At 45.4% G+C, this 25,821-nt stretch overlaps 2 protein-coding genes across 2 annotated transcripts in view; one reads left to right on the forward strand and one right to left on the reverse strand.

Moving 5' to 3' along the window:
* Positions 1–2,022: 2,022 nt before the first annotated feature.
* On the reverse strand, positions 2,023–6,371 carry LOC119433742 (transmembrane protein 53-like). Its single transcript, XM_037701003.2, is given in 4 exon segments — positions 2,023–2,654; positions 2,656–2,733; positions 4,928–5,144; positions 6,014–6,371. Coding segments are annotated over 4 exon segments (939 nt in total). The 5' UTR covers positions 6,256–6,371; the 3' UTR covers positions 2,023–2,252.
* A 76-nt stretch (positions 6,372–6,447) lies between these two features.
* Positions 6,448–25,821, forward strand: part of LOC119433735 (DNA-binding protein SMUBP-2) — a 64,472-nt gene continuing 45,098 nt past the window's right edge. The window contains exons 1-6 of the mRNA XM_037700994.2: positions 6,448–6,651; positions 6,722–6,801; positions 6,884–7,047; positions 8,002–8,194; positions 19,076–19,191; positions 21,657–21,811. Of these exons, the coding sequence (XP_037556922.1) occupies positions 6,601–6,651; positions 6,722–6,801; positions 6,884–7,047; positions 8,002–8,194; positions 19,076–19,191; positions 21,657–21,811 (759 nt within the window). The 5' untranslated portion in view covers positions 6,448–6,600. The remainder of the gene's footprint in view (positions 6,652–6,721; positions 6,802–6,883; positions 7,048–8,001; positions 8,195–19,075; positions 19,192–21,656; positions 21,812–25,821) is intronic.

Below are 25,821 nucleotides of genomic sequence, written 5' to 3' on the forward strand. Positions count from 1 at the left end.
GTACGAGGACCTTAAAGGATAATTAACTTTCTGAAATTGATTCAGTGCGAGCCTTTTTGTGTCCCTTTACAGGACCTGAACCACTTTTTATTAAAGTGAAAATGCATTTTGAAGTTAAAAAGACTATTTCAGCAAACACTTTGCTGCAAGAAGTACTTCAACACATTCAGCAGAACCAGAGTTATTGCAATCAAAGTTTTGCGTATAATCCCATTCGCGGTGATCTTCCTTCTTCAATGCCTTGCACTGCAAAGGCTATGAGGAGCAGGGCACGCCACTAATGCTCCACACTGACATCAGCATGGCACGCAGTTCAACTTGATTCTGGATGTGCACCTAGGCACCACTACTTCAGAATTGTGACACCTACGACGCGTCAAAGTCGAGGCTATCCGTCAACTTACGGGCGAGTTTACGGTGTATGATCCTTTTGCTGTGACACACTGTACTAGATAGCTACACACGGCTTTCTCACACCGATGGCAAGTAACACATTTCCTTTTGCACTTATCTTACGAAAATCACACATTTTTTCTAGGGTTAAACGAAATGTTGTCTTTATGCTTGCTTGTAATGAGCTTCGACTACAATGGCAATGCACCTCGAAGGTGTGCAACTCGGGAAGCACACAACTTGTTCTAGTCGGATGGTGGTGATCGAGCAGGTTCGCCACGTGCCTGGAGCTATGCCGCCCGCAAATATTGATCAAAGTCCGCGGTAGTCCTCAGCGAACGGGCTCGTTGCAGCCCCTCATGGCAGCCATGGTATCTACATTACGTAGACATGCAAATGTAGTGCGTTCACTATGTGCATGACAGGACTGGAGTGCACGCTCCGCGCTCATGTGCTCGGTCTGGCCGTGCTACATGGTGCGAACCGGCGTTGTCCTGCACCAGCTTGACCGACAGATAGTAGCACATCCAACTTGCAAATGAGAAGCCCTGTCAATAGCTCAATAAGAAGCATGCCTGCCAACGGGTCTAGCCAGGAGCTGCCAGGAGTGATCACGCGCTGGCAAGCGTACGTGTGGTCTGACGTTTAATTTTCGCGTGTTTGAGGGTAGTTGAGCATTCAAAACTAATCTAAATAGCGAGACCCGGACGGCAACATAGGCCAGTTGGCCAAAGTACAATTCATACGCGGCGGCCGTGGCCGAGCGTGAGCAGACGATAGTTGGCTTCAATCGGAAGTACGAACTCTTATCAAAATTTGAAACAAGATTTTTGCTTACTTCAACCCTTTTAGTAAACTGCGCTAATAAACATACACAGTAACAGTATGAAAAGCGCAGCGATTCAAACACCCTCCTTGACTGATGTCAGCTATTGGCCAATGGCAGCACTCCACAATAATCTGCCCACTGACAAGGGGCAGCTGCTGACTGCCCCGAAATGGGTGAGAAGGCCTCTGTTGAAAGACAGTGTTTGAGAAAAAGGTGACCTTGCGCTCTGCTTGTGAGCCTCCCGCACAGCGCATGAGTGCAAAATTTGGCTGAAATACTCACAGCAGCGTATGCTACCCATAGAATGTATTTTTTCACCAGCCCGAGGCATGGTTCAGGCCCGTTTAAGAAAAGGACTGATACTCTGGTGCAACTCTACATGTAAGCACACTTGCTCTGGAGGTGTAGTCAACATGTGAGCTATCAGCAAGATGGTTCCAACACATCTAGGTGCATTCAGCCTGTCCATCACCCTCACCAGCAAACATGTAACATGCCTATGAACCTTGCTCTACCATACCGCTTCTGCGACATAGAGGCCATATTCTGGAATGACACCTTTGCAGCATGTTGCTTTCGGCACATGCCTATCGGCTAAAGCAGATGCATATAATAATATACGGGGGTGGGAGCATTTCCTGTGAGTGCTGCAAATAGTTCCAGCATGCACTGTTACAAGATCTGGAAAATTGAAACTGTTCAAAGTTCTTATCTTTGATGGCCACCTCTGTGTGAACATATACTGCCACATCAGCCAATGACAACAACGCTCTAGCCTTGAGTGTAGGCCACCCGACGTCCCCAATAGCATTCAACTTGACGCGTATTTCACGGCCAAAAGTTTCGTTGCGCTCAAATGAAAAAGGCATGTAGGATGCTGCAGAACATGACAGAAAAAATTGAGGAGGGGGTGTCGGACAAGATGAATGCCTTCAGATGCGGTGTCGTGTGAAATTGAAAGCATCATTGCAACCATGTGTCCCAGAACATGGCCCCGGCATCAGCAACTCCACGAGTGAACACATACCCATCAGCGGTTCTTCTTGCCGATGGGCGAAGACACCTGAATTGTGCCTTCGAGACAACGACGCATAAAGTCCGTGACACTTGTGACGTACTGATTTCGGTGGAGAACAAAGTGCTGCACATGTGGAGAGTCCTGCCAGAACACTTCTTCCACTGGCACGCCTTTAGTGCGGCGTGCATCTGCAAATGCGCGGATGCTCTGGTGGCTGCAGACGGCATCCTTCTCCGAGTAGAGAAACAGCTGCGGACAGAGTGGGCTCTCGGCGAGCAGGGCGTCGTAAGCAGACTCGCACCGCTGGAACCTGGTGGAGAGAACTAGGCTGCCCAGTGACGTCAGCGCCGAGTAAAACCACATGGCCAATGCCCAGAAGAATGCCACGGTGTAGCGGAACACCGAGCGGCCCTCTGACGAAGGTTGCCATGACGCTGACGCACTGCCAGAAGCCAACGCGAGCGGGGCCACTGTCGAAGATCACACCTCGAATCTGCAGCCAAGAACGCGGCACACAGTAGCTGCAATAAGGGCAGTATGGCAAGACTACTTTCATGCTGCTGGAAAAACCCCAGTAAGTGCACATCGAGTAACCCGATTTACTAAAGTGATGCTTGGCCAAGCAGCCTCACCGCGCAAACCCATGTACCCCGGTGTGCATACCTCTGGCCTCTTGCTGCAGCACATCACGCTCTTGCATGGGTGCTTTAGCATAGTACAATTTGTTATTGCAGTTTGAGCCTGCATGGGCCATGGCCACACGATGATGTGTCACGGTTAATGGACTTCCCAGCGAACTATAACAAAAGGCTATATTTCTAGACCAAACATAGGGCTGACGTTTCCCCTCTTGTTCTATTCGTGCAAGAAATGGTAAAACCTTCTGTGTTGCCGAGGTGCTTGCTCATGTCTGTGCTTAAAGTTCACAGCGAGCAGTCTAAGAGCAAAAAGTGCGAGAGCATTATTCGTGCTCCAGCAACATCTTCATGGTGCTTTTCTTTTTTTGTCAGCCAGGCAAGAAAGTCCAACAGTACCTGATGTGAAGAAAAGGCATGTCAAGAGCCCTGTTATAAGTGTTGAAATGAAGATGGGCTATACTCTAGCAGAGCAGCAAAAGCTGCATCGTCGTATCAGCCAATCAGAAACCAGCATGCCACAACCTGGGGCATTTGCAAAATTTAAGAGAGAGAGAGAAAAAAAAAGAAGTCCTCGCGAGGAGGTTGTGTTACCACTTTTAACTCCCATGTTCATTTGTAAAATGTGTACAAAATTTAGCAATATTCTTTTATTCTAGCAAATTATTGCGCATTACATCCAGATTTCCGGATCTGGACCTGGCAGCTATGCAATTATATATGTGGCTTATCTCTTACAATGACCCGAAACGACAGGTGCCCATCTGTGGTCCCCCAATACAAATCCCTGCTGGACTTCACTGAACCTAACAAAGTCTACATGTACATATAACATGTTTTCGCCACAAAAGAAAAGAAAAGCATCAAGTTACCTACATTACGAAACGAATGATGCTTGCACTCTTAATTTCTCATATTAGTCTTGTTCTGATCTGTGCTGTATACTCCTTAAAAAAAAAAAAAAAAATGTTTTTACAGGTAGCACTGGACCAGAAAGAGTTAAATTAATAGCTAAATACTCACCATGGCTAACAAACAAAAAAATGAGCATGACACGAGCGAGTCTGCCTATTAGCAGCACTGAATGAGCCCAAACCCCATGAGAGCAATTTTGGGTGAGACAGCGACGAGCAACAAAACGAGCTGTGACGCTAACAGATAGCTTGTTTTTGTTGCTTGATCGCTCGGTTCTGCAAATCTATAATTTGATGCTTGTTGCCCGGACATGCTACGAGCAACTAACCAATAGCGTGAAGCCAGAACTGGAAGTACAGCACTCAAGTACTACTGACTGTCTCACGGAACGAGCAAACGACTAAATTTTGATATGTGCAAGGATAAGAACCTACTGCGAGATCTTAAATATTTTATGCTGGTCTTTACAGTAAAACACAGCAACTTAAAGTAATAAAGCATGCGTCATGCCAGTTTTGCTGTGCACTTGCTGCCCTCATGCCGGCAACACTAGGGAGACGTTGCTCATGTGTTGTCGTCGTCGCTCGCATGGGGTTTGACTTGCAGGCGACGAGCGAATGCGACAGCCATCTCCATTGCGTCGCTTGTCACCGTCGCATGCAAGATTGCTTGCATGGGGTTTACGCTTAACATGAGCCTCACACCAGCTCAGTGCAATATACTCTTGAATGAATTGTGTTCCCGTCACAGTAAGACTTAAGCGCAACAGCTTGACAGGATGAGTGCCCCCTCCCCCCCTTTTTTTTCGCACACACCAGCTGTTGCATTTCCAAAATTACACTATGACAAACTTATCTGTCATCCAGCTCGACTCGCTATCTTGCTCTAATAGCATGCCACGACAGCGGTCGCGGAATATTCGCGTGCAGAACTTCTGTTGAGAAGGCACGCAAGTCTTTGAGTGGATTCTACTGCAATGTTTCGTGGGTACCAAAAATGGGGCGCTTTCACGCACTACTACTCGCAGAATGAATTAAGGTCCCGTGACAAGCCCCCTGTTTGCGACAGTTTCAGCTTTTCCGGCGTGCTACATGGTGTGCAAGCCACACTCGGGGGGAGCAGACACAAGAAGCGTACCTTTGACATGACCTGGACATCGTCCCTAAAGTGTCGATTCATCAGCGAGTAGACGAAGGCGCCACCGTTGCTGAACGCGTGAAAGAACAGCGGGTGCTCTTCAAGTTTGAAGTCCTCCAGTAAGCCAAGAAGCGAGTAGGCTTGCTCCTCCAGTGCGCCGCCGTAGCTCCGCTTGAAGAGCTCTTCGACGGGGGCGATGTAACGAATTGTAATGCACCTGAACAGGAAAAGACAAAAAAGAAAGAAAAACGGCGCTATTAAAGCCACTCACCGGTTGTCCGCGTATGTACAAGGCAGTGGCTATTCTCCCGGCAGCCGGGAGAATTTCTGCAACAAATTTCTGGTGGCACTCACTTCCTATTGGCTCTCGGAAGGTTAGTTAGGGTAGGTTACGTTAGGTTATGATAGATCAGGTGAGATTAGTTAAGGTTATGTTAGGTTAGAATAGGTGAGATTAGTTTAGGCTATGTTAGGTTAGGGCGCACCTGCAGGCCGTTTTCCCCGGCAGTTTGCATGTGACTTCCGAACGCCAATAGAAGGTGAGTGTCAGGAAAAAATTATTTCTGGAATTCTGCCGGCTGCCGGGAGAATAGACTAACCCTATATACAAACACTGCACAATGACTATCGTTTAACGAGTGCGCATAAATTTGCCGCGGCCACGGTTACCTAACTGTAGTATGTTTTTTTTTTTTTTTTCCTTCCTTCTTCTTCTGCTTTTCCCCCCACTGACCCGGCGGCACACGCCGGGTCAATGGACTGTCAGTTTGCGCTGCCAGTTCTACGTGCCGACTCCTGAGCGCTCTAGACCTGACACTCTACTGCGTCATTCACGCTCACAACCATTGCTGAGAAACGGGGCAGAATCTGTACGATGTAGAGCGGGTGATACATGACGCTTGATTTACCTTATTTGATTATGCGCAATTAAACCACACGGAAAGGTGCTATTTTCCTATATCACCGTGCTGAACTGATGAGAATAACAACGCCAGATTATAATACGCGTGTAATCCCAGCGAGGCCCATTCGCTCGTAGTACAGTTACAGTGATCGATGAAGGCAAGTAAACGTTCATCGACGCACCCTTGATCTTCGTAGATGGCACCGTACTTGGACAAGTGCTTGTCCTTGCATCCAGCCCAACCTAATAAGTAGACGACGGGCTCCTTGGCTGTCGGCAGATTGAGCTGCTTGTCAGCGGATGGGAAAGTTATGTCGTACTCGAGATCTTCGTCCTTAAACTTGCGCGAACCTCTTTCCTTCCCTTCGTCGCTGAGCGGAGAACTAGCCGTCGTCGAGGCCGTCGACATCGCTTTGGCCTCCATTTTTAAAGTCGCACGCTGAAGTGAAAAGCAGCCGTAGCTGAGTATCAATGAGATCAATTATTAAAGACACTCTAACCAAAAAAACTAAATATAAGCATTTGAGTTTTTATTACATTAATATTAGTTACCTTTATAAGGTCAGACAGGCAACAAGTGCGCGGTTGTAGTGTGCTCAGCTGTGGCTATGTCAACACAGCCACAGCAGTTGGTTTCGGTCCTTTGAGTGACGGGTATTCTTTACTTCTTTTTGAGAATATTCGCACATATTGAGCTGTAAAAACCATGTCTTCCAAGTTCTAAAGACCTCATTCTCGTATTGTGAGGCATGACTTCGACGTGACACCGATGGAGAACCCCAAAAGCGGCGACGGTAGTGGCAGCGCCGACCATGAGGAGGCAAGTCGCGCGCACAGCGGCATTACCTTTGAAAAAGGAATTGTACTCACTTCATAGCTGTTTCTCGCAGGGAAATAGCTTGGATGGATTTGTCGAGAAGCAGCTGGCGCTATTGGAACTGGAACGAGAAGAGGAGGTCGAACAAAATGCGTGAGTGATTTACTCGCGGTCGATACTCGTTCGCGACCCGAGTGAGCTGCGATGCGTAGTGTGCTTTCGTACTTTTCTTTAGGAAGCTGCAGGAGAAGTACTCCGTCAAGGAACTCCAGAGCAAAGGTCTCTGCATCGCCAAGCTAGTCCTTGACTCCGCTCACACCGGCCTGTACGGAAGGACAATCTGCAAGTTTCGCTCTTGTCACCATGGAGCACCGCTTCCATCTCATGGCTTTTCAAACGGTGGGGCGTGCATTAGTGTTTCTTTATTGGACTTTCATTTTTTTACCATTTGCTGCTCTTACGTGTGATCGGGATAGCTCCGGAGGCTGGCGTCAGAAACATGCACCAGGTGCGTTCCATAGCTAAGCACGCAGCCTTTCAAAACACATGTGCAGGTGTTCCTTGCAAGCATTGCAAATAATACTTTGTCATTTGAATTGCATGTTCTGTCAAGAGCATGTTTTGATTACTAAAAGGGACGTCTCTGTAAGGTTTGCAGCGTCTGACTACCGTAAAACAGGGGGTCCTACCTCATATTTTTGTTGTTTGTGATGCATACATGTCACTGCCAATGTGCACTTCAGTGGGACATTGTCGCTTGACATATGCTGGCGTACTTTTGCTTGACGTGCCGTTTGTCAGTGATGTCGATCACTGCGTGCAGAAGTCAGCAATTCTGCCTAGAATGCTCGAGGGCCACGCTGCTGAACAAAGAGTGAGTACTAATAGCAGCTGCTAGGTTCGATCAAAGTGCCGGGCTGAATATTGTGTGGCCTGTGCGTTGTTGTGGCTTCAGCTTTTTGCAAGTATTTCTTCCTACATCTGCCGGAAAAGCACAGATATTGATTTCGTTCCATCGCTGCACAGCATTTTAGACAACAGTGTGGACAACTGTACATACGAGTGGTACTGCGCGCTGCAAAAATTTTTGTATATTAACTCGCATTCTGTACCCGACTCAGCAGCCCACTCATTGGCGTCATTGCACGCATCTTGCACAAAACAATGGCAACAATTTAGTGGTACTGTATCGCCTGTCTTTTACCTCGTGTTGTTTATGCCACTTTTGTCTGTCATGCTGCTTGCACTGTTCCTTTACAAGGCAATGATCTAATTAGCCCAAGTTGGCACGTAAGTGTGTTTTACATTAGGAGCACTTCTGTGCTTATGCCTTTTTTTTTTTTTTTTTTTCAGGTGACATTGTTGGTGTGGCGGCGGCAAGTGATCCAGCCAGGGAGGTCATTTGCTCTGGCGTTGTTTCGAGCGTTGCAACGGCAAACATCACACTTGCTTTCGACGAAGGCCGTGACACACTCGATGACGATGACGGTCGCATTTTCAACTTGCTCAAACTTGCCAATGACGTCACCTACAGGAGGCTGAAAAGGCACGTGGTCTTACAAATTTCTTTAATCTTGATAACACTTTCACCTCGGGGAAGTACGTCCTGAAGTAAATTTAGAATGCGGTAAATTTAGTTCAATTAATTTTTTTTCTTTACACAAGAGTAAGGAGTAGCCACTAAAGCCTACAACATTCAGTAGCTCGGCGAGGTGGCTGCCCTTGTGACCTAATGACAATGGACTATTCAAAAACATACTCGCCTCACGTGCAATAAAGAAATCAAGGTCCAGACAGAATGACAGCAGAGTTCCAAAGACACCCACACACCCCTTGTACTGGCAAACGAAGCACCTTGTCAAGCAATAGCAGCACACTGTAGACATCCATATCTGACCAACAGACAGCTTCTACGGTACGTGTTACACATGGCCAGAAAGGCTTCATTGCACAATAAATATTTGCCCCGTTGCCCTTTTATCATTGTCAGTGCTCATTATGTAGTTTAACAGGGGAAGGGAGTGGATATCATGGCAGTTATCTTTTGTGATACTTTTGGCAGCTACTGACAGTTCACCTATCAGGTTGGCAGGTGGGATACGTATCATTGACATCAAGCTCTGCAAGGCTTTCTAGTGTGTTTTTAAAACGATAGCTTGAAGGGCCCCGTCACTGAAAATTTTCTACCAATCACAGCATGGCGCTCGGTTCCTTGCAGCACCACCAGATAGCCCTCGCCTCCATGCATCTGCACGGGATAGACAGGTTATGCGGTGCGTGTGGAGAGAGGTGGAAACGGCTGAACACCTGATACTTTTCTCTAAAGGGCTTCGCCCTGCAGTTCAAAGCAGCTCTACTGATTTTTTCAAAGCATTGAAGTTTAGGAACAGTGGAGGCAAAATAGACTAAGCGGGTAGAAATAACCAAGTGGAGGTTATCTGATTAGTGGCTAAATACAAGGCAAGAGTGAAATTTCACCTTCCACTAAGTACAAAAAATATTACTAGTCACGGCTAGGTGGCGCAAGCCACTGCCCAATTTAAAGGGTTTAACCTTCTCCATCCTCTGGCAGCGGCGGCGCCAGCCATGCGGGGAAAGCAAAAAAACAAAAACAAACAAGGAACCAGAAAGCTTGCCTTTGTGCATGGCGTTTGCCGCTAGTGCTTCCCGGTAAAGATCACGGTTGCATAAGCTGCAGTTGCCGGGAAGCGCGAGACGCAGTCAGGAATCCTTTAATGCTATCACGTTCTACTCTTAAAGGCTAAGCTTAAGCGCCTCCCAAGTTTTTTTCTTTCTTGTATGTAGTGCATATAAGCGGGATAATTTGAAATGATAAAGTGAAAACGCACTTACAGTTTGTATTTTCTTGAACCGGTCATTTTACACAATAAGTGAATAACACACTTTTGTAATAACAAGAGCTTGCTTATGTTTATAGCCTTTTTCATTGGCTAGACAAGTGTGCCGTGATTAAAAATGAAGGAGAACAAAGAGATTTGTGATAAAACATGGGCAGAAATTGGAAGACCCCTGCAATAACACTCCATAAACCGACATTGTGAGAGAATTTGTTCACATGGAGATCTCGTAACAGTGTACCAGAAAAATACTTGCCGGGTGTCTTGTACGATTATCAGTATTCAGTTGATGTAAATGACGAAATATCATGGAAGGATGACTTAAACAATATCCAGAACTTGTGTATCTGTTGACTAATGATTCTAAACCCAAAAGAAATGCAAAGTGATATCAATTTCACGTCTTAGTAAACTCCTCATTTTTTTCCCACATGGTCACTGGTATGCATGCCTATAAAAGCTGTTAACTCTTACAAGTACAGTGTAGACCGCTTATAACGTAAGTCGTGGGAGTCGCGAATATCCGCACTATAAGCGGTACCGCACTATAACCAAAGCAACAATTTTCAAGGCCCGCACATATGCAAAGCATGTGCACCGAGCCGCCACGCGTATGCGACAGTCGAGGAATGCTGCTAGAACGTTTGCATTCAATTTACAGTCAAATCTCGTTAATTCGAACCAAATCACGCGGCGGCACCTCCGACCGGCATTGCTCTGGCACCGCCATAGAGTAAAAGCTTAGGAGAGACCCCTCAATGCCGCGTGCGAACAAAACAAAAAAAAAAGAAAGAAAAAAATACGGCGGAAATTTCACCCTCTCTCAAATGGCAAGGTCGCCGATTCTGCGTTGCGCCGGAACATGCGTGTACGTGCCGACGTCTCAGCCACGCTACCGTAGCAACGTGTATGAACCCTTCTTTCTCCTTTATGCTTCCTCTACTTTCTAGTGACGTGTTGACCTTGCACGCTGCGGCTACGGCGCAGAGGGAAGCAGCGGCGCTGTCCCAGGCTGGCCAACGAAACTGCCCACGCCGGCAAACTCTGCTTCCCGATAACGGCAGAAAACGAAACTTCGGGGAGCTGGCGCCGGGCCGGCTGGAGCGGCGCCGCCTGCACGGCAGCGAGCACGCATGGTGACAGTCGAAACTGAGGGAGCTACGAGGGAGGGCGAGGGGAACCACCGAAGCGGCGGAGTTGCCGAGGCGAAATCCGCTTCCCTGCCGCCCTCCTCCCTCAAATTCTACGGTCTCCGCGTGCGCCCTTTGCCATGCTGTGCCGGCGCCACCCGCTCCCTGAAGTTTCGTTTACTGCCGTTATCGTGAAGCGAGGGTTGGATGGCGTTGGCAGTTTCGCGGCCCTCGCTCGCTATGCGCGCCGTGATATTTCACGACTCGCACTCAAGATTCTGGTTTCAGCCTCACTGGCTGTTCGTTCGCACCACGTGCCCTTCTCCTCCACTTCGTCTCTCTTTCTTCCTCGAGCACTCCTTGGGGCGCCCGTTTGAGGGGAGCGTTCGCCGTCTCCACTGACTTTCGTACTCCCAGGCAGCCGCACTGTAACCGGTATTTCGTTTCCCGCAACTACACTATAAGCAATACATAGAGTGCTATGGAAAAAATAACGGGAGTCTGAAAAGACCGCACTATATCTGGTCCTGCACTATAAGCGGTTATGTTATAAGTGGTCTATACTGTACCTAGGCATGATGGTTTCTTCTGATCTTGACGGGTGTCCGCATGACTAACATCATCTCACCTGCAAACAGAACTGTAGGGTTTTTGAAATGTAATTTGCTTAATGCCCTTCATAATGTGAAGTTATTAACTTAAAAGACCGTTAACAGGCCCAGTACTGAGCAGCCATCTCGAACCCTCACCACATACACCTCATCAATGCCATTGAATCACTACGGAACCAAGCTTACTAGGTTTATACATTCATTGTACTCTTATGAAATCGGCACGTCTTCAATGAAGGTAGAATCCAACTTGCAAACTCTTTCCTGTTGTGTCGAATTGCAAGTCTTGCGTGTCACCACGTGTATGCATATCCCTTCGCACAGGTTATTTGCTTAGCGTAGCTCGCCTTTATGCCCATTCCGTCTCCTTTTTGTCGTCCTTTTTCTCTCGTACAGGATCCCTACAGCGTCGCAGCCATCGCTAGTCTGTCAGTTTTCATTGATGCAGTCGCGACATTTTCTACAATGTTTCATCCTCATGAATTATATTTTTTGTGCTGTTATCGCCCCTTACGTAATGCCCAGAGTATGGGGCCCTTGAGGAAATAAAGTGAAAGTGAGAGAGAGTATATAAAGCATGCTTAGTCGAGCTGCGAGGGTGTTGCACTAGTGGCATTTGATTGTCAATAATGTAATTTATGCAAATTGCTCTCAAAAATATGTAATTGAAAATATTCATGGAGATTTGCTTTTACCAGGCACACTCTGCACATTTTACAAATGGTGTTGCAGGGATCCTTAAACTCTTTCAGTGTTCGACGTACCACTGTGTTTCCACATTCTTGTCCCGCCATGTTACTGGCATACCCGTACGTTCTCTACTCTCTAGTAAGCACTATACGAAGTGTGCATTTGCCACTATTCTTGTCATTTTTTGCTTCTAAGTAACCAAAAATGCACTGCTGTGCTTGTTTTAGAATGTCTGCGAAAAAAAAAAAAACGACACTGAAAGGGTTAAACATTCCTTGTGGTGTTATTATTTAACTAGGCTTAGGCCTTGTCATTTGACAGTACATAGGTTTCAGTGTTTTCTATAAGGGGGAAAAAAAACTATGCCTACATTTTTTTTTTTTTTTCAGTTTTGGTTTTAATGAGAAAGGGTCAGTGAAAGCAAGTTCACCACAGAGCGATGCCTGGGATTGGCATACAGCTGCGAGCTTACATGCACACTGATACAAGGAGTCTGGCGAGGTGAAATTCATGTGTCAGCTTCCTGGCTCCCAAGCAACCTTTACTGTTTCTTTTTCTTATTTGCATCTATTTTGCCTGCCACTGTGACAGAAACAAGAAGCAGTTTATTCTGTAAAAATCCTAAAAGTCTGGCACCACTTTTGAGATATTCGTCCCCAAATCTGTTAAACAATTCATTGGCATTTTGGAAAATGAAATGTATTTTGTGCAGTTTGTTACGCGTTCAGTATGAACCAACTAGTCCAAAACGAAGTACTTCTCGAACTCTCATCTCTTCAATTCAGTTAAATTTTACTGATTTGAATTGAATGTGCATGATTGTGTCTTTTTTATAAAATCTATCATTTCAGTCCCACTCGAAATGAGTTCCCCGCAGGGGCGTCTGCGCAAGCAGGCGTTTGGTGAGTTGCGCCACCACGTACCCGAGCACACGAGGGTTGGACCCTCCCGCGTGTAGCCGTGCGCGGCTTAGCCGTGTCCGGGGAAAGGGGGATCCTGGGGGTTGAGCCGATGCCGGGTGCTTGGACCTTTACGGCCCCCCGGTGGAGGCAACACACTCCTTTGGCCTCTGCTTCACGTAGACGGCACCCTCGGACTGACCCACCCGGGGGAAATCGGTAGTTGCCCTTTCCTGTCCTTTTCTACAATCTTCGTCTTTTTCTCTCACTTTCAATCTTTCCTGTCCTCTCTTTATTTTCCTTTTACTTCCGACTTCATGGGCAGCAAGGGTTAACCTTGTGCATTATATCCAGCCTTGGGTATAGGTATTTGGTTATAGTGGGGATGCACCGCTGGCGTGCACAGAACTGAATCATTTGTCCTGTGTCGTCCCCTAGTTGGGCTCCATGGTGGGTGGCGGCCATCCCTGCCGAATATAGCTATCTTTTCATGGAATCCAATTTCCCTTCACTCCCTGATCGCTCCCTCAAGAGGGGGCGCACCGATGAAACATTTAATTTCTTCATGCAGCCAAAAGAAATCTTCCCAAAGTATCATGTAATCCACAGTCAGCACGAAACCAAGACAGTCCGCACAATATCTCCTTTTGTTGTCTCAAAATCTTTGACAGAATCACTAGGTCCAGGCTACAAAGTAACTAAGATGGGAAGCGGCGACCTTCTTCTTGAAGTTCGTGACAAGACCCAATACAGCAAATTATCAAAACTCATTGCTTTTGGAGACATCCCTGTATCAGTGGGCCCACACAGATCATTGAACACTGTCCGCGGTGTCATCTCTGAAGATGACCTAATCGATCTTAGTGAGAGCGAGCTACTCGAGGGGTGGCAAGATCAGAATGTAGTAAAGGTCCAAAGAATCACGATCAGGCGCGATGACAAGCAAATCCCAACAAAACATGTAATCATAACCTTTGGAACGAGTAACCTCCCAGACTCGATAGAAACTGGATACTGCAAACTCCGTGTACGGCCATACATCCCGAATCCGCGCCGATGCTTTAAGTGTCAGCGGTTCGGGCATGGTTCGCAAAGCTGCCGAGGGCGCACCACCTGTGCAAAATGTGCATCCAATGAGCACTCGTCTGATACCTGCACTTTCACCACCCACTGTGCTAACTGTGACGGAGATCACCCAGCGTACTCCCGTTCGTGTCCATCGTGGAAAAAAGAAAAGCAAATCATCGAACTGAAAATCAAATTCAACCTATCATTCCAAGAGGCACGTAAACGTTTCTCGACGAACAACCAGTCTAATCCGTCCTACACCGATGTGGCGCGCCGGGGGGCAACGTCACATCATTCGGCGGCCGCCCAAGTCACACGGAGTGTGACGGCGGTCACGCCATCAGCCCCCCTGGCTGGAGCAGCCAGTGCTGTTCCGCCCCCTGCCAAGGAGGGCCAGCAGACCCGCGGGTCTGGGGGACCCAGGGCCACTGCCCGTGCAGATAGGCCCGAAACCCGTGCAAACGTGCCCGCTGAGCGGGCACTATCCACCGCCTCAGACGAGGTGATGGATACAACAAACAAAACACCGGCGTCTCAGACGCCCAAAGAACGGCGCAGCTCCCTCGAGCGCGCCGGCAAGAAAGGGAAAACCCCCATCACGGGGCCTGGAAAGGCCTCGTGAGCTAGCCTAATTTACCTCTCTTAGACACACAGCACAAAACACATATAAAATGGATACACAGATCGTACAGTGGAATGTTAGGGGTTTACTCCACAATCTAGATGACATTAAGGAACTCCTACATAAGTACAATCCAAGGGTGCTGTGTGTCCAAGAAACACATCTTAATTCTTCCCACACGAACTTTCTCCGGCAGTATGCCATTTACCGAAAAGACCGCAACGACGCCCTTGTCTCGTCGGGCGGTGTGGCCATAATAGTAGATAGAGGTGTTGCTTGCCGGCAAATACAGCTTAAAACGCCTCTAGAGGCAGTTGCTGTCCGTACAGTACTATTTAATAAGATGATCACAATTACCTCTTTATACATCCCCCCAAACTACCACCTGTCAAAAACAGAATTTCACAGTTTTATCTGTGAACTGCCCGAGCCTTATATTGTCGTGGGCGATTTTAATGCACACCACACCCTTTGGGGAGATCGTCGCTGTGATGCTAGAGGGCGCCTAGTAGAAAGCTTCCTCCTCTCTACAGGTGCATGCTTACTAAATAAAAAAGAGCCTACATTTTACAGCATGGCAAACAAAACATATTCATCTATCGATTTAAGCCTTGCATCTAGCACGCTCGTACCATACCTAGAGTGGAACGTGATTAAGAATCCATATGGGAGCGACCATTTTCCCATTGTCATAAAATTAACAAAAGCAGATGAGTGCTCTCCACGGGTCCCCCATTGGAAAGTCGAGTCAGCCGACTGGAAGCGTTATAAAGAACTCACGCGCATGAACTGGGAAGACATCTCTACACTTCCTATCGATGATGCAGTGGCGTATTTGACAGCGTTTATTGTTGATGCGGCGTCAATATGTATCCCCGAAACAAATGGATCGCCTTCTAAACGACGTGTTCCCTGGTGGAATGATGAATGTAGAGAAGCACGAAAAAAACAAAATAAGGCTTGGAATCACCTCCGTGACTCTCCGACTACAGAGAATCTTATCAGCTTCAAGAAAATAAAATCTGAAGGAAGAAGAACACGCCGCCGTGCCAAAAGGGAAAGCTGGCAGAGATACATCTCTAGCATAAATTCTTATACAGATGAAAGAAAAGCTTGGACAAGGGTAAACAAGATAAAAGGTCGTGAAACTCATCCTCTACCATTAGTGAATACACAAGGAGACACTCTTGAGGCCCAAGCTGATTCTCTAGGGGAACATTTTGAATACATTTCCAGTTCATCCCATTATTCAGATACATTCCTGAGACACAAGCGACAAGCAGAGCGACTGCCTCTGGATCGGAAAGGAGAAAGAAATGAACCTTACAACCGTCCGTTTAACATGGCAGAATTTCAGGCTGCACTAAATTGTTGTAATAAATCGGCCCCCGGAAACGATCGAATAGTTTACGAGATGATAAAACACTTACACCCCGAAGCACACAAAACACTCCTATCGCTTTTCAACGCCATTTTCTCTGCCAGCTATATTCCGTCCGCCTGGAAGGAAGCAATCATAATACCTATTCTTAAAGAAGGCAAGGACCCGTGTTCGGCCAGCAGCTATAGGCCTATAGCCCTGACAAGCTGCTTATGCAAACTCTTTGAGAAAATGGTAAATCGACGCCTGATCCATTATCTTGAAATCAACAAAATAATAGACCCCTTGCAGTGCGGTTTTAGGGAGGGTAGATCCACAACTGATCACCTTGTCCGCATCGAGGCGAATATCCGAGATGCCTTCGTGCACAAACAGTTTTTATTATCGGTATTTTTAGATATGGAGAAGGCATATGACACAACTTGGCGTTTTGGAATTCTCCTTGATCTGGCTGGAATGGGAGTCCGAGGCAACCTGTTGAACGTGATTCAAAGCTATCTATCTAACCGCACGTTCCGTGTTAGGGTTGGCAATATCCTATCTCGTCCATTTACTCAAGAAACAGGTGTACCTCAAGGTGGTGTGCTGAGCTGTACTCTCTTCGTTGTGAAAATGAACTCGCTCCACACTGTCGTACCTCGTACAATGTTTTATTCCGTGTATGTGGATGACGTGCAAATAGGTTTTAGATCATGTAACATTTCTATCTGTGAGCGACATGTTCAGCTTGGGTTAAACAAAGTATGTAAATGGGCTGACGAGAATGGATTTAAACTGAACCCTCAAAAAAGCACTTGCGTTCTTTTCTCGAACAAGAGAGGTATACTACCTGACCCCTGTATTCATCTTAATGGACAGCGGCTATCTGTGAGCCATGAACATAAATTTTTAGGCCTCATTTTAGATTCTAAATTAACATTTATCCCCCATTTGAAATATCTGAAAGCGAAGTGTTTGAAGACAATGAATCTACTGAAGCTATTGTCCCGGACATCATGGGGAAGCGATAGGAGATGCCTTTTGAGCCTCTACAAAAGTCTCATAAGGTCGCGCCTCGACTACGGAGCTATAGTATATAATTCCGCTGCACCCAGTGCTTTGAAGATGCTAGATTCCGTTCACCACTTAGGCATCCGTCTTGCTACAGGTGCCTTCAGGACTAGTCCTGTAGAAAGCCTGTACGTTGAATCAAACGAGTGGTCACTACATCTCCAAAGGACTTACTTAAGTTTTGCCTACGCCCTGAAGGTTGAATCAGATAGCCAGCATCCATGTCATTCTACCATTCGCGACTTGTCCACGGCCAGGCTGTTCCGTAACCGCCCGGCCACTAGGCCTCCTCTGTCACACCGGTTGGAAGCACTTTCAGAAGAAACAGGCGTCCCTCTTCTAAAGAATGTCCTAATGCCTCCTACTAGGCTTCCACCACCTTGGGAGTGGCAGACCATCCAGTACGATATCTCTTTCGTAGAAATATCAAAATGGGCACCTGAAGCACACATACATTCGCATTTTCTTGGACTTCGGGAGAAGTATTCTTGCAGTGAATTTTATACGGACGCCTCCAAATCGTTTACTGGTGTTGCTTACGCAGCTTTGGGACCGTCTCTTTCAGTGTCCGGGGCACTAAATCCACATACAAGTATTTTTACAGCAGAAGCATACGCAATCCTTTCAGCAGTCAAACACATAAAACAAATGAATATTACAAAAGCAATTGTGTTCACAGACTCATTGAGCGTCGTTAGAGCTCTAATGAGTCTACGAAAACACAAGAATTCAGTTTATAACGAACTGTACAGCTTGATATGCTCAGCTTACAAGGACAACCAAGTAATCATAATATGCTGGGTACCTGGCCATAGAGGCATTAAAGGCAACGTAGCTGCAGACGAAAGTGCCACTTCAGTAGTCTTTGAACATACGAATAGAAACATAGCCATCCCTTCCACTGACCTAAAGCCTTTCTTGCGCCATGAATTACGAAAATATTGGCAAAGGCAGTGGGATAATCAAGTGCAAAATAAGCTACATGAAATCAAGCCAAGAATTGGGAGATGGATATCTCAGAAAACAACAAGACACAAGGAAGTGCTTCTTTGCAGGTTAAGGATAGGACATACCTATGGAACACACTCGTATCTCCTTACAGGAAGTGATCCTCCGACATGTGATAGGTGTGGCGACATACTTACAGTTCTCCATGTCCTTATCCAGTGCCCAGAAATAGAAGCTCAACGTAAAAAGTACTTTTATCCCGCGTATCGTGAGTACATCCCCCTTCACCCAGCATTCTTTCTTAGCCATGAGCCGCTTTTTGATTTTAATGCCGTCTTAAAGTTTTTAGCAGATGTAAACACGTTACAAGTCATCTGGCCAGGGTATCTGTAGCGCAGTCTCGACTTGCAGGCTGCAGCTGCAGTGCAAAAACATTTTACAGCACGTGCCTCTCAGTCCTTGATTTCAAGGACCTCGTGAGGCAATAGTGCTATTGCATATACTTTATTATGTCACCGCTTTGTAACGAAACCTTTACGCTCATACCTCACATCATTAGTTTTTGTCATTATTTTAACGCTCATATATTTTACGCAATTTATAGCGATTTTTTTAGGCCTCTTTACAGCCACCTTTTATGTACCATTTGCATCCTACTGTCCACTCCATCCATAATGCATTCAGAACCCATCACCATGTGTCATGGCGCTCTTTGGCCATAGCTGGCCCTTGCGCCATTAAACACTACACATCATCACCACTCGAAATGAATAGCTTGTAACACCTTGTATGTGTCATCCTGTTTTGATCAAAGACAAATAGTTGGTGCGCTGTCTTGTTGAACTGATTTATACATACCAGGATTCCTTTATTCGAAGAACAGGTATCGATTGGAAGCACCTGCCTGCTTCCATCACCGCTATTCTGTACAATGCGAGATTTAAAGTAGCCGTGCACAATACACCATGTTTAGCTTTATCACTACGCATGTTTCTTATTCGTTACTATGAGCCACTCCTTTCTGTAATGCCTTTGGGCATAGAAAGTATGTAACCAGGTGGTCAAAATTATTCCAGAGCCCTCAACTACAATTTCCCTCATAACCTGAGTGTTGCTTTGGGACATTAAACACAAGTAATCAATCAATTTGCACATGTTTCTTTTGCATAGGACCTTGGAGAAGCTTCGAAAATGCAGAGAAGTGAGGTACAACAACCTAGTTGAAATCCTGTTCGGAACGGTGTCTCCCACCGAGCTGCCAGTGTTGACTTCTCAGCAGCCTATTGGTGGGTATTGCTTTTTGAGCTATGAATAGTTATGAGTCCGGCTTGCTTCTTCATATTGAATCAGGAGCTCTCTCCATCACTTCTGCTTGCAGTAAGTGTAAATAAATGAACAGTGATGTTGGCTATGTTAAAATGATTACAAGCAGGCTGAAAGGAACTAGCTGCGCCTATCAGAGCTGTGTTGTGTTAAAATAGTAAAAGTTGAGAGGACATTGCAAATAACGAATCAAATAATGAATAAATAATGTAAGTTGTCTCAGTGCTGGGCATAGAAAAGGAGACAAGATTGAGTTTATAAACTACCCACCTATTTCAACTCTACCAATTTTTTCAAGGAGCTTGGAAAAAATTATTGTTAAAAGAGATGAAATTTCATACTACATTTGGCATAATTTCAAAATTGCAATATAGCTTCATGAAAGGCAGATTGACTGAGACTGCTTCGTTGGCTCAAAAAGAAATAATCCTGAAGTGTTTTGAAAAGAAAGAATTATTTATTGGGAATCTTTCTTAGATTATTCCAAGGCCTTTGATAGGCTCTATCATCACACTCTAATTGAAAGACTAGTAATGTACGATATTTTCGGTGTCTCTCTTTCACTCCTGAAATCGTATTTAAGTATCACTCCCACTATGTTGAAATTAACGATTCCATTTATAGTTGCGTAATCTTTAAAACATGGAGTATCTCTAATGCAAGCAGCACAGAAGGTTATCTGATTGTGTCAGTGAGTTCTGCACTGCTTTTGCTGTGTGGATAGTGTGGGACTTCATCTATGCTAATTTTAGTCTTGTGATGTAGGACCAGTGTGGGAAAACTGAAACTTCCGCAGACTTCATTTTTGTCAGAAAGCCGAGCTCCCACACGACTTTTGCAGAATAAATTTTATTTGTCTGCTTGAGTAAAAGTAGCGATAGTTACTGAATATATGGAGGTAGTATTCCTAAAGAAGGATAGGATCTGTGGGGCAATAATTTGACGAAAAGAAGCAGAGAGTGTTTGCTACAAAAGTTGCCCATAACTTGCAGTAAATGTTAGGAATCAATAAGCGCAGTACCAGAACCCCGTTTCTTGTTTAAACACCACTCTGCCAGACTAGCTTTACGAAGTCTGAAGTCACATGTACTGAATGTTCTGTAGATGAATCAAGCACATGTAAAAGGTGCTGCCAATAAAAGAATGATTCGTTCACATTTAAATTTAGTGCAGAGGCAGAATTTTATGGTGTATTCTGTGTAATACCACATTTACGTGCATTACTTGACCTGTTTTATCCAAAATAAATTGTAACTACTCTGCCTGTGTGGCTGTGCTGGATTTAAAAAAAGCAATCGTCTCGATCAAAGGAACAGTGGCGCCACCTGTCACTGTGGTGTAAAAACATGCGGTGTGCTGTGTTATCTCATAATGTGGACAGGTGGCTCCATCGTTGCATTGATGAGAAAAATATTCACTTTTTATCTAGCATTGCTGCAGACAATAACATTTCATTTACTTTATGGCCTATTCTGCGCAAAACAGGCAAGTACTGCATCGAAACGTAAGCAGCCGGCTAAGTGCACTGTGAAATATGTGAAACTGGATGTGAAGATTTGATATGTGAAAAGCGTTCCCTGTAAGGGACCGAAGCTCTTTTCCGTGAGCGCCTACACCTAGAGGGCAGGTGCTGTACACTTTTGTGGTTAGAGCTCTCCTGCATTTCCGACCCATCACTTAATACACACAAGTTGTTAGTCCCTTTAGAATGTAGTGCTGTTCCCCTTTTACCAAAAAGCACTTAAGTAGACCGGAGCAAACACTGAAAATTTATGACGTCATGACTAGCTGGTGCAGCACCTTCATGGTGATGTTGCCAACCATCTCCCCCCCCCCCCCTCGTTGTTGGCCTTACCATGGCTACTCGCATGGTTAGGGTGGCTATTTTGCAGTAACAGAAATGTAAGAGACAAGATAAGGCCTTACAATTTCACTTACGATGTTTCTCTTTAATGTCCGTTTATGCAGCATTCGGTGTATGGCTTGTTTTTCACATGAAAAGACTTCTCATAGTGTAGGATAGTCGTCGGTCGACAGTGCTATGCCAAGCTTGCTCTGTCTCGCCAAGCTTGTACAGTGCTGCGAACGCCACTTCTCACGTCAGCCATTCGAAATAGCGATCCAGAAGGGCTTCTCCATTGTCTGCGTCTGATTGGCGTCCACGTGACGTCAGCTGAATGGAAGATTCACGTAAAGATGAGTGGCGTGCAATAGGCGACCCTAACTCCCTCCTCGTAGCACACAGCTGGCTTTCATCACTGATTGGCTGACACAAGCCCTAGCCTTCGCTGCATTGCGTACAATTGGTGAAAAAGATTATGGTTTACAATTGAGGCATGCAGCTGGGTCTGATTTTGACAGTGCAATAATAATGTTCCTCTCTGGTCCTCCTTTCCTACCCTCCCATTTATATTTTCTCGATGAGAAGAGTTTTTCAACATGGCCCTGGACGAATCACAGAAGGAGGCGGTGGCCTTCTCCCTGAGGCAGAAGGAGCTGGCAATCATCCACGGTCCACCGGGGACGGGAAAGACGACGACCCTGGTTGAGGTTGTGCTCCAGTGTTCCAAGCAAGGGTCCAAGGTTAGAGAAACTAACATGTCCAGAGTCCTAACATGGACATCATTATTTATTATTATTTATACATACTGTCAATCCCAATAGGGATTATAACAGGAGGGCAAAAGGAGACAGGGATTTAGTACAAGGCAAAAAAAACAACAACATACAAACATGGTACAACTAGACGTCGTCCAATCTACAGAAGCAAGTTATACCACAAATTCTACAAAGGTAAATTGTACAGATAAAATGACATTGGCACTTGAGTTAAATGAGAACAAAGGCAACAATATGAAACGGTTCTAAAATTGTGAGGCTAGCAAGTCGCTTTCGATTAGTTCAGAGAAATGGGCTAAGGATGTGCTACTGGTAATGGAGGGGGTCAGGTTATTCCATTCTCTGATCGCCAGGGGAAAAAACGAGAATTTGAGGGCATCTGTGTGGAATATGAAAGAAGCAAGTGTGTGAAAGTGTTTCTGGCGGATAGTTCTTGCTTTGGATTGCTTAATATAACGACACTTGTCTATATTTAGGTGGTTGTGTAACAGTTGGTACATTACCTTTAAGCGTGCCAATTTCGCCCGGTTTTTTATGGTTAGTAATCCGGCCTTCTTAAGTAGTTCTGTAGGCGAATCTGTTCGGTTAAATTTGTTAAAGATGACCCTAAGCGCTTTTCTTTGAACTCCTTCGAGCTTGTTGGTTAGTTTTTTTGTGTACGGGAAACCAAGCAGTGTTTGCGTATTCCAGGATGGGTCTGATAAGTGTATTGTAGGCCAGTAACATTGTGTCGGGTGGTGCTAGCTGCAATCGTCTTTTTAGAAAAAGCAGTCTTTTTAGTGCAGATGATGTGATGTATTGAATATGAGAATCCCATTGTAGGTCTTGTGACAATATGACGCCTAGGTATTTATGCTCCTTAACTTTAGACAAGGTGGTTGAATTAATGGTATAATTAAAGTTGGATGAATGTTTTTTTTCTAGTTAAGGATGACAGTGCGGACTTTCTTTCATTGATATGCATTTGCCAATCTCTGCACCACATTGAAACTGCTTCTAACGCGGTATTTAAGGTGAAGTGGTCATCATGAGTATTGATTTCTTTGTACAGAATGCATTCGGCCGCAAACAACCTGCATCCAACATTAACGTATGTAGGCAGATTGTTCACAAAGAGTAAGAACAATACCGGCGCCAAGACACTACCCTGCGGTACACCTGAGGTACCAGTACGACTAAGGATTTAACATGATTAAGTTCTACGTATTGGTATCTGTCTGTGAGAAAGTTGGTGATCCAGTCAAGAATTTGTCCCTTGCCGAGGATAAATTGAAGTTTAAGAATAAGTTTGTTGTGCGTGACTTGAGAAACGGGGGTGCTGTGAATAAAAGCGAAGACACTTCACTGTCACAACGTGAGGCACGGTGTCTGGGAAGCGTGAGATTACGTGACTGCCAGTACTATACACGCGGGAACACAATGTTCATCAAGGCATCAACTGTCTCGGCTCAACCTTCGCACTTGCCACTGATTACCTCCAAGATACGGCGTGTGGCCGATGTATGGACGTGTATGCTACAGGGAGAGGGAAGATAGGGCTGTCTTCACATTGGACCCTTGTTAAGTTTATTCATTTTAAAATGGGAAAAACAAAGATTTCAGTTATCCAAAGGCGCCTCCAGTAATTTTGTTGGTAGGTCTAAGAAGTTGTGTACAGTGTAGATCGCTTATAACGTAAGACGCGGGAGTTGTAAAAATCCGCGCTATAAGCGGTACCGCGTTATAACCAAAGCGTGCTTTTTTCGGCTTTTGCTTATGCCAAACTGGCAACCCACCTTTCAAACACAATTTATTACATATTTCACCCACACACACATGCAACACAATCGCGACACAGGACAGAAACCAAGTTCCCTTAACAAGTGCGGCATCAGTGGAAGAACATTGTTATTTTCGTCTGGAGACTGGTCTCCACGCGCACGCCCACGCTCCCACTCCTTAAAAAAAAAAAAAAAAAAAAAAAAAAAAAAAAAAAAAAAAAAAAAAAAAAAAAAAAAAGGAGCACCCCATCGTTCTCCCCCGCACTCCGCGCACCCTGCTTGGGCGCTGCTATCTAGTTCATTCTAGACACTGCTATAGGGATGAACACACACCCTCCTTCCTCCAAAGTCTCCCACCTACTATCACTATCACTATAAACTACTATCCCTACTCCGTATACTCTACTAGTAAATTTGCTTCGCCTTTTGGGGGAAACTGCGACTTTTTGTTTCGCTTTTCGCCGCTGGTCTCCATGCGCGCGCCCGCGCTCCCACTCCTCCGCGTTTGCGCGCACGGCAACCGTGCAGCTGTGCGGGCCGTGCACCGATTTCATGGTCGCGCGCTTAAAAGAACCGTGCTATAACCGGTATCCTGCTTCGTGCGCCTACGCAATAAACGGTCACCTATACATTGAGTTCTATGGGAGATATATCGGTGGTAAAAAAAAAAAAACACGCTATAACCGGTCCCGCACTAAAAGCGGTTATGTTATAAGTGGTCTGCACTGTACACACAAACGTTTGCAGTCTCGGCAGTTGACGGGAGTAGTTTCTTGGCAGCTTAAATTAAGTTGTTCATGCACAAAAAGTTTGCTTGACGTGGGTTGATTGTATCAGAGGGTTTTTCTTTCTTTCCTTTTGGACATGTCAATAAACGAATGCAGACCCTTGTCACCTTAAGTTGTAGCAGTGACATTTAAAATATCATTCACATGTAGATGTGTGTAACTCTTAAACTTTTAGTTTGACTAGTCTGCCTGAGGTTGTCTGCAGGTTGTCTGCTCTTAGAACCTTGCCTTGTGTAGTTTTTGTTTCAGGGCAGAGCCACAGCGCTTGCACGAAGCGTCTTACCTGTGGGCAATCATGCCTTTTGTTAAGAAGCTCCCTGTTCATGACAGTAAGCTTCCATACATTAAGTTTCTACATTTGAATTACCGTTCAGTGAAACCTTTTATTTTTTCATTTCACACCTTACTTTGAGGCAACTTACCGTTGCTCGTGTAAAGCTTTTTAACTGCATGTAAATTTGCCCATAGGTGAGACGCTTTGCCATTCCTGGTGGTGAATGTCCAGTGTAGATGCTAGAGCAAAATACTTTGAACAGCTCATGCGATGTTAAAGGGACACTGACGAAAAAAATAATGTTAGCTGTGTTACTAAATTACCTTTCTACAATACCAAAAAGCTAAGCACGGGGTCAGGGGCAGGATCCCCGTCCGTGGCAGCCGCACTTCAATGAGGGTGAAATACGAGAACGCTCATGTACTTAGATTTAAGTGCATGCCCGAGGAGGTTAAAATTAATCCATAGTTCGTCACTAAGTATGCCTCATAATCAAATCACAGTTTTGGCACTTAAACCCCAGGTTAAAATTTCTTTTTTACAATACCAAAAGAACTAGTCTTATTGTGAAATTATGTATGAAATTATGTATGAAAGACGGCTGGAGACTTCGGCCTGATGTTCTCGCACCAGCTCATCGATTTTGATGTCGTCTGATCGGGCTTTGTTAATTTTCGATCGTTAAACATGGGCCACTTTGTACTCTAAAGGAGCCACAGGTCCTGCTTAGCAAGTTTATAGAACTTTTACTGACCCACAATGGTTCAAATACGAAACAAATAGTTTAAAATTTGTGCCGTTACACAGACGTACCTGCACTGGGGTTTTGGTGCAAAGTTAAAAAAATTAAACTTTGAGTTCCACATTCTCCTCTAATAAGCTGTTACCTCAAAATTAACTGATACCCCTGACCTACGGGCACTCCAAGGGCCTTTGAAATTGGGGACATGTACCGGAAAAGCATCCACGCGAGTTGACACATGACAAAGGGGTATCTTATTTTTGGGGAAGGCTCTTTTCGGACGGGCAGATATCCAAATTTATTTGTGGGCCTGAAGGGGTAACCTTGCACGCATCGCTTCAGCAACACCAAGCATGATGAAATATGGTGGTGTCTTATAAATAACTTTAGTGGTTGCAAAAATCACGTTA

Source organism: Dermacentor silvarum, chromosome 11 (genome assembly GCF_013339745.2).
Source record: "Dermacentor silvarum isolate Dsil-2018 chromosome 11, BIME_Dsil_1.4, whole genome shotgun sequence".
NCBI lineage: Eukaryota > Metazoa > Arthropoda > Arachnida > Ixodida > Ixodidae > Dermacentor > Dermacentor silvarum.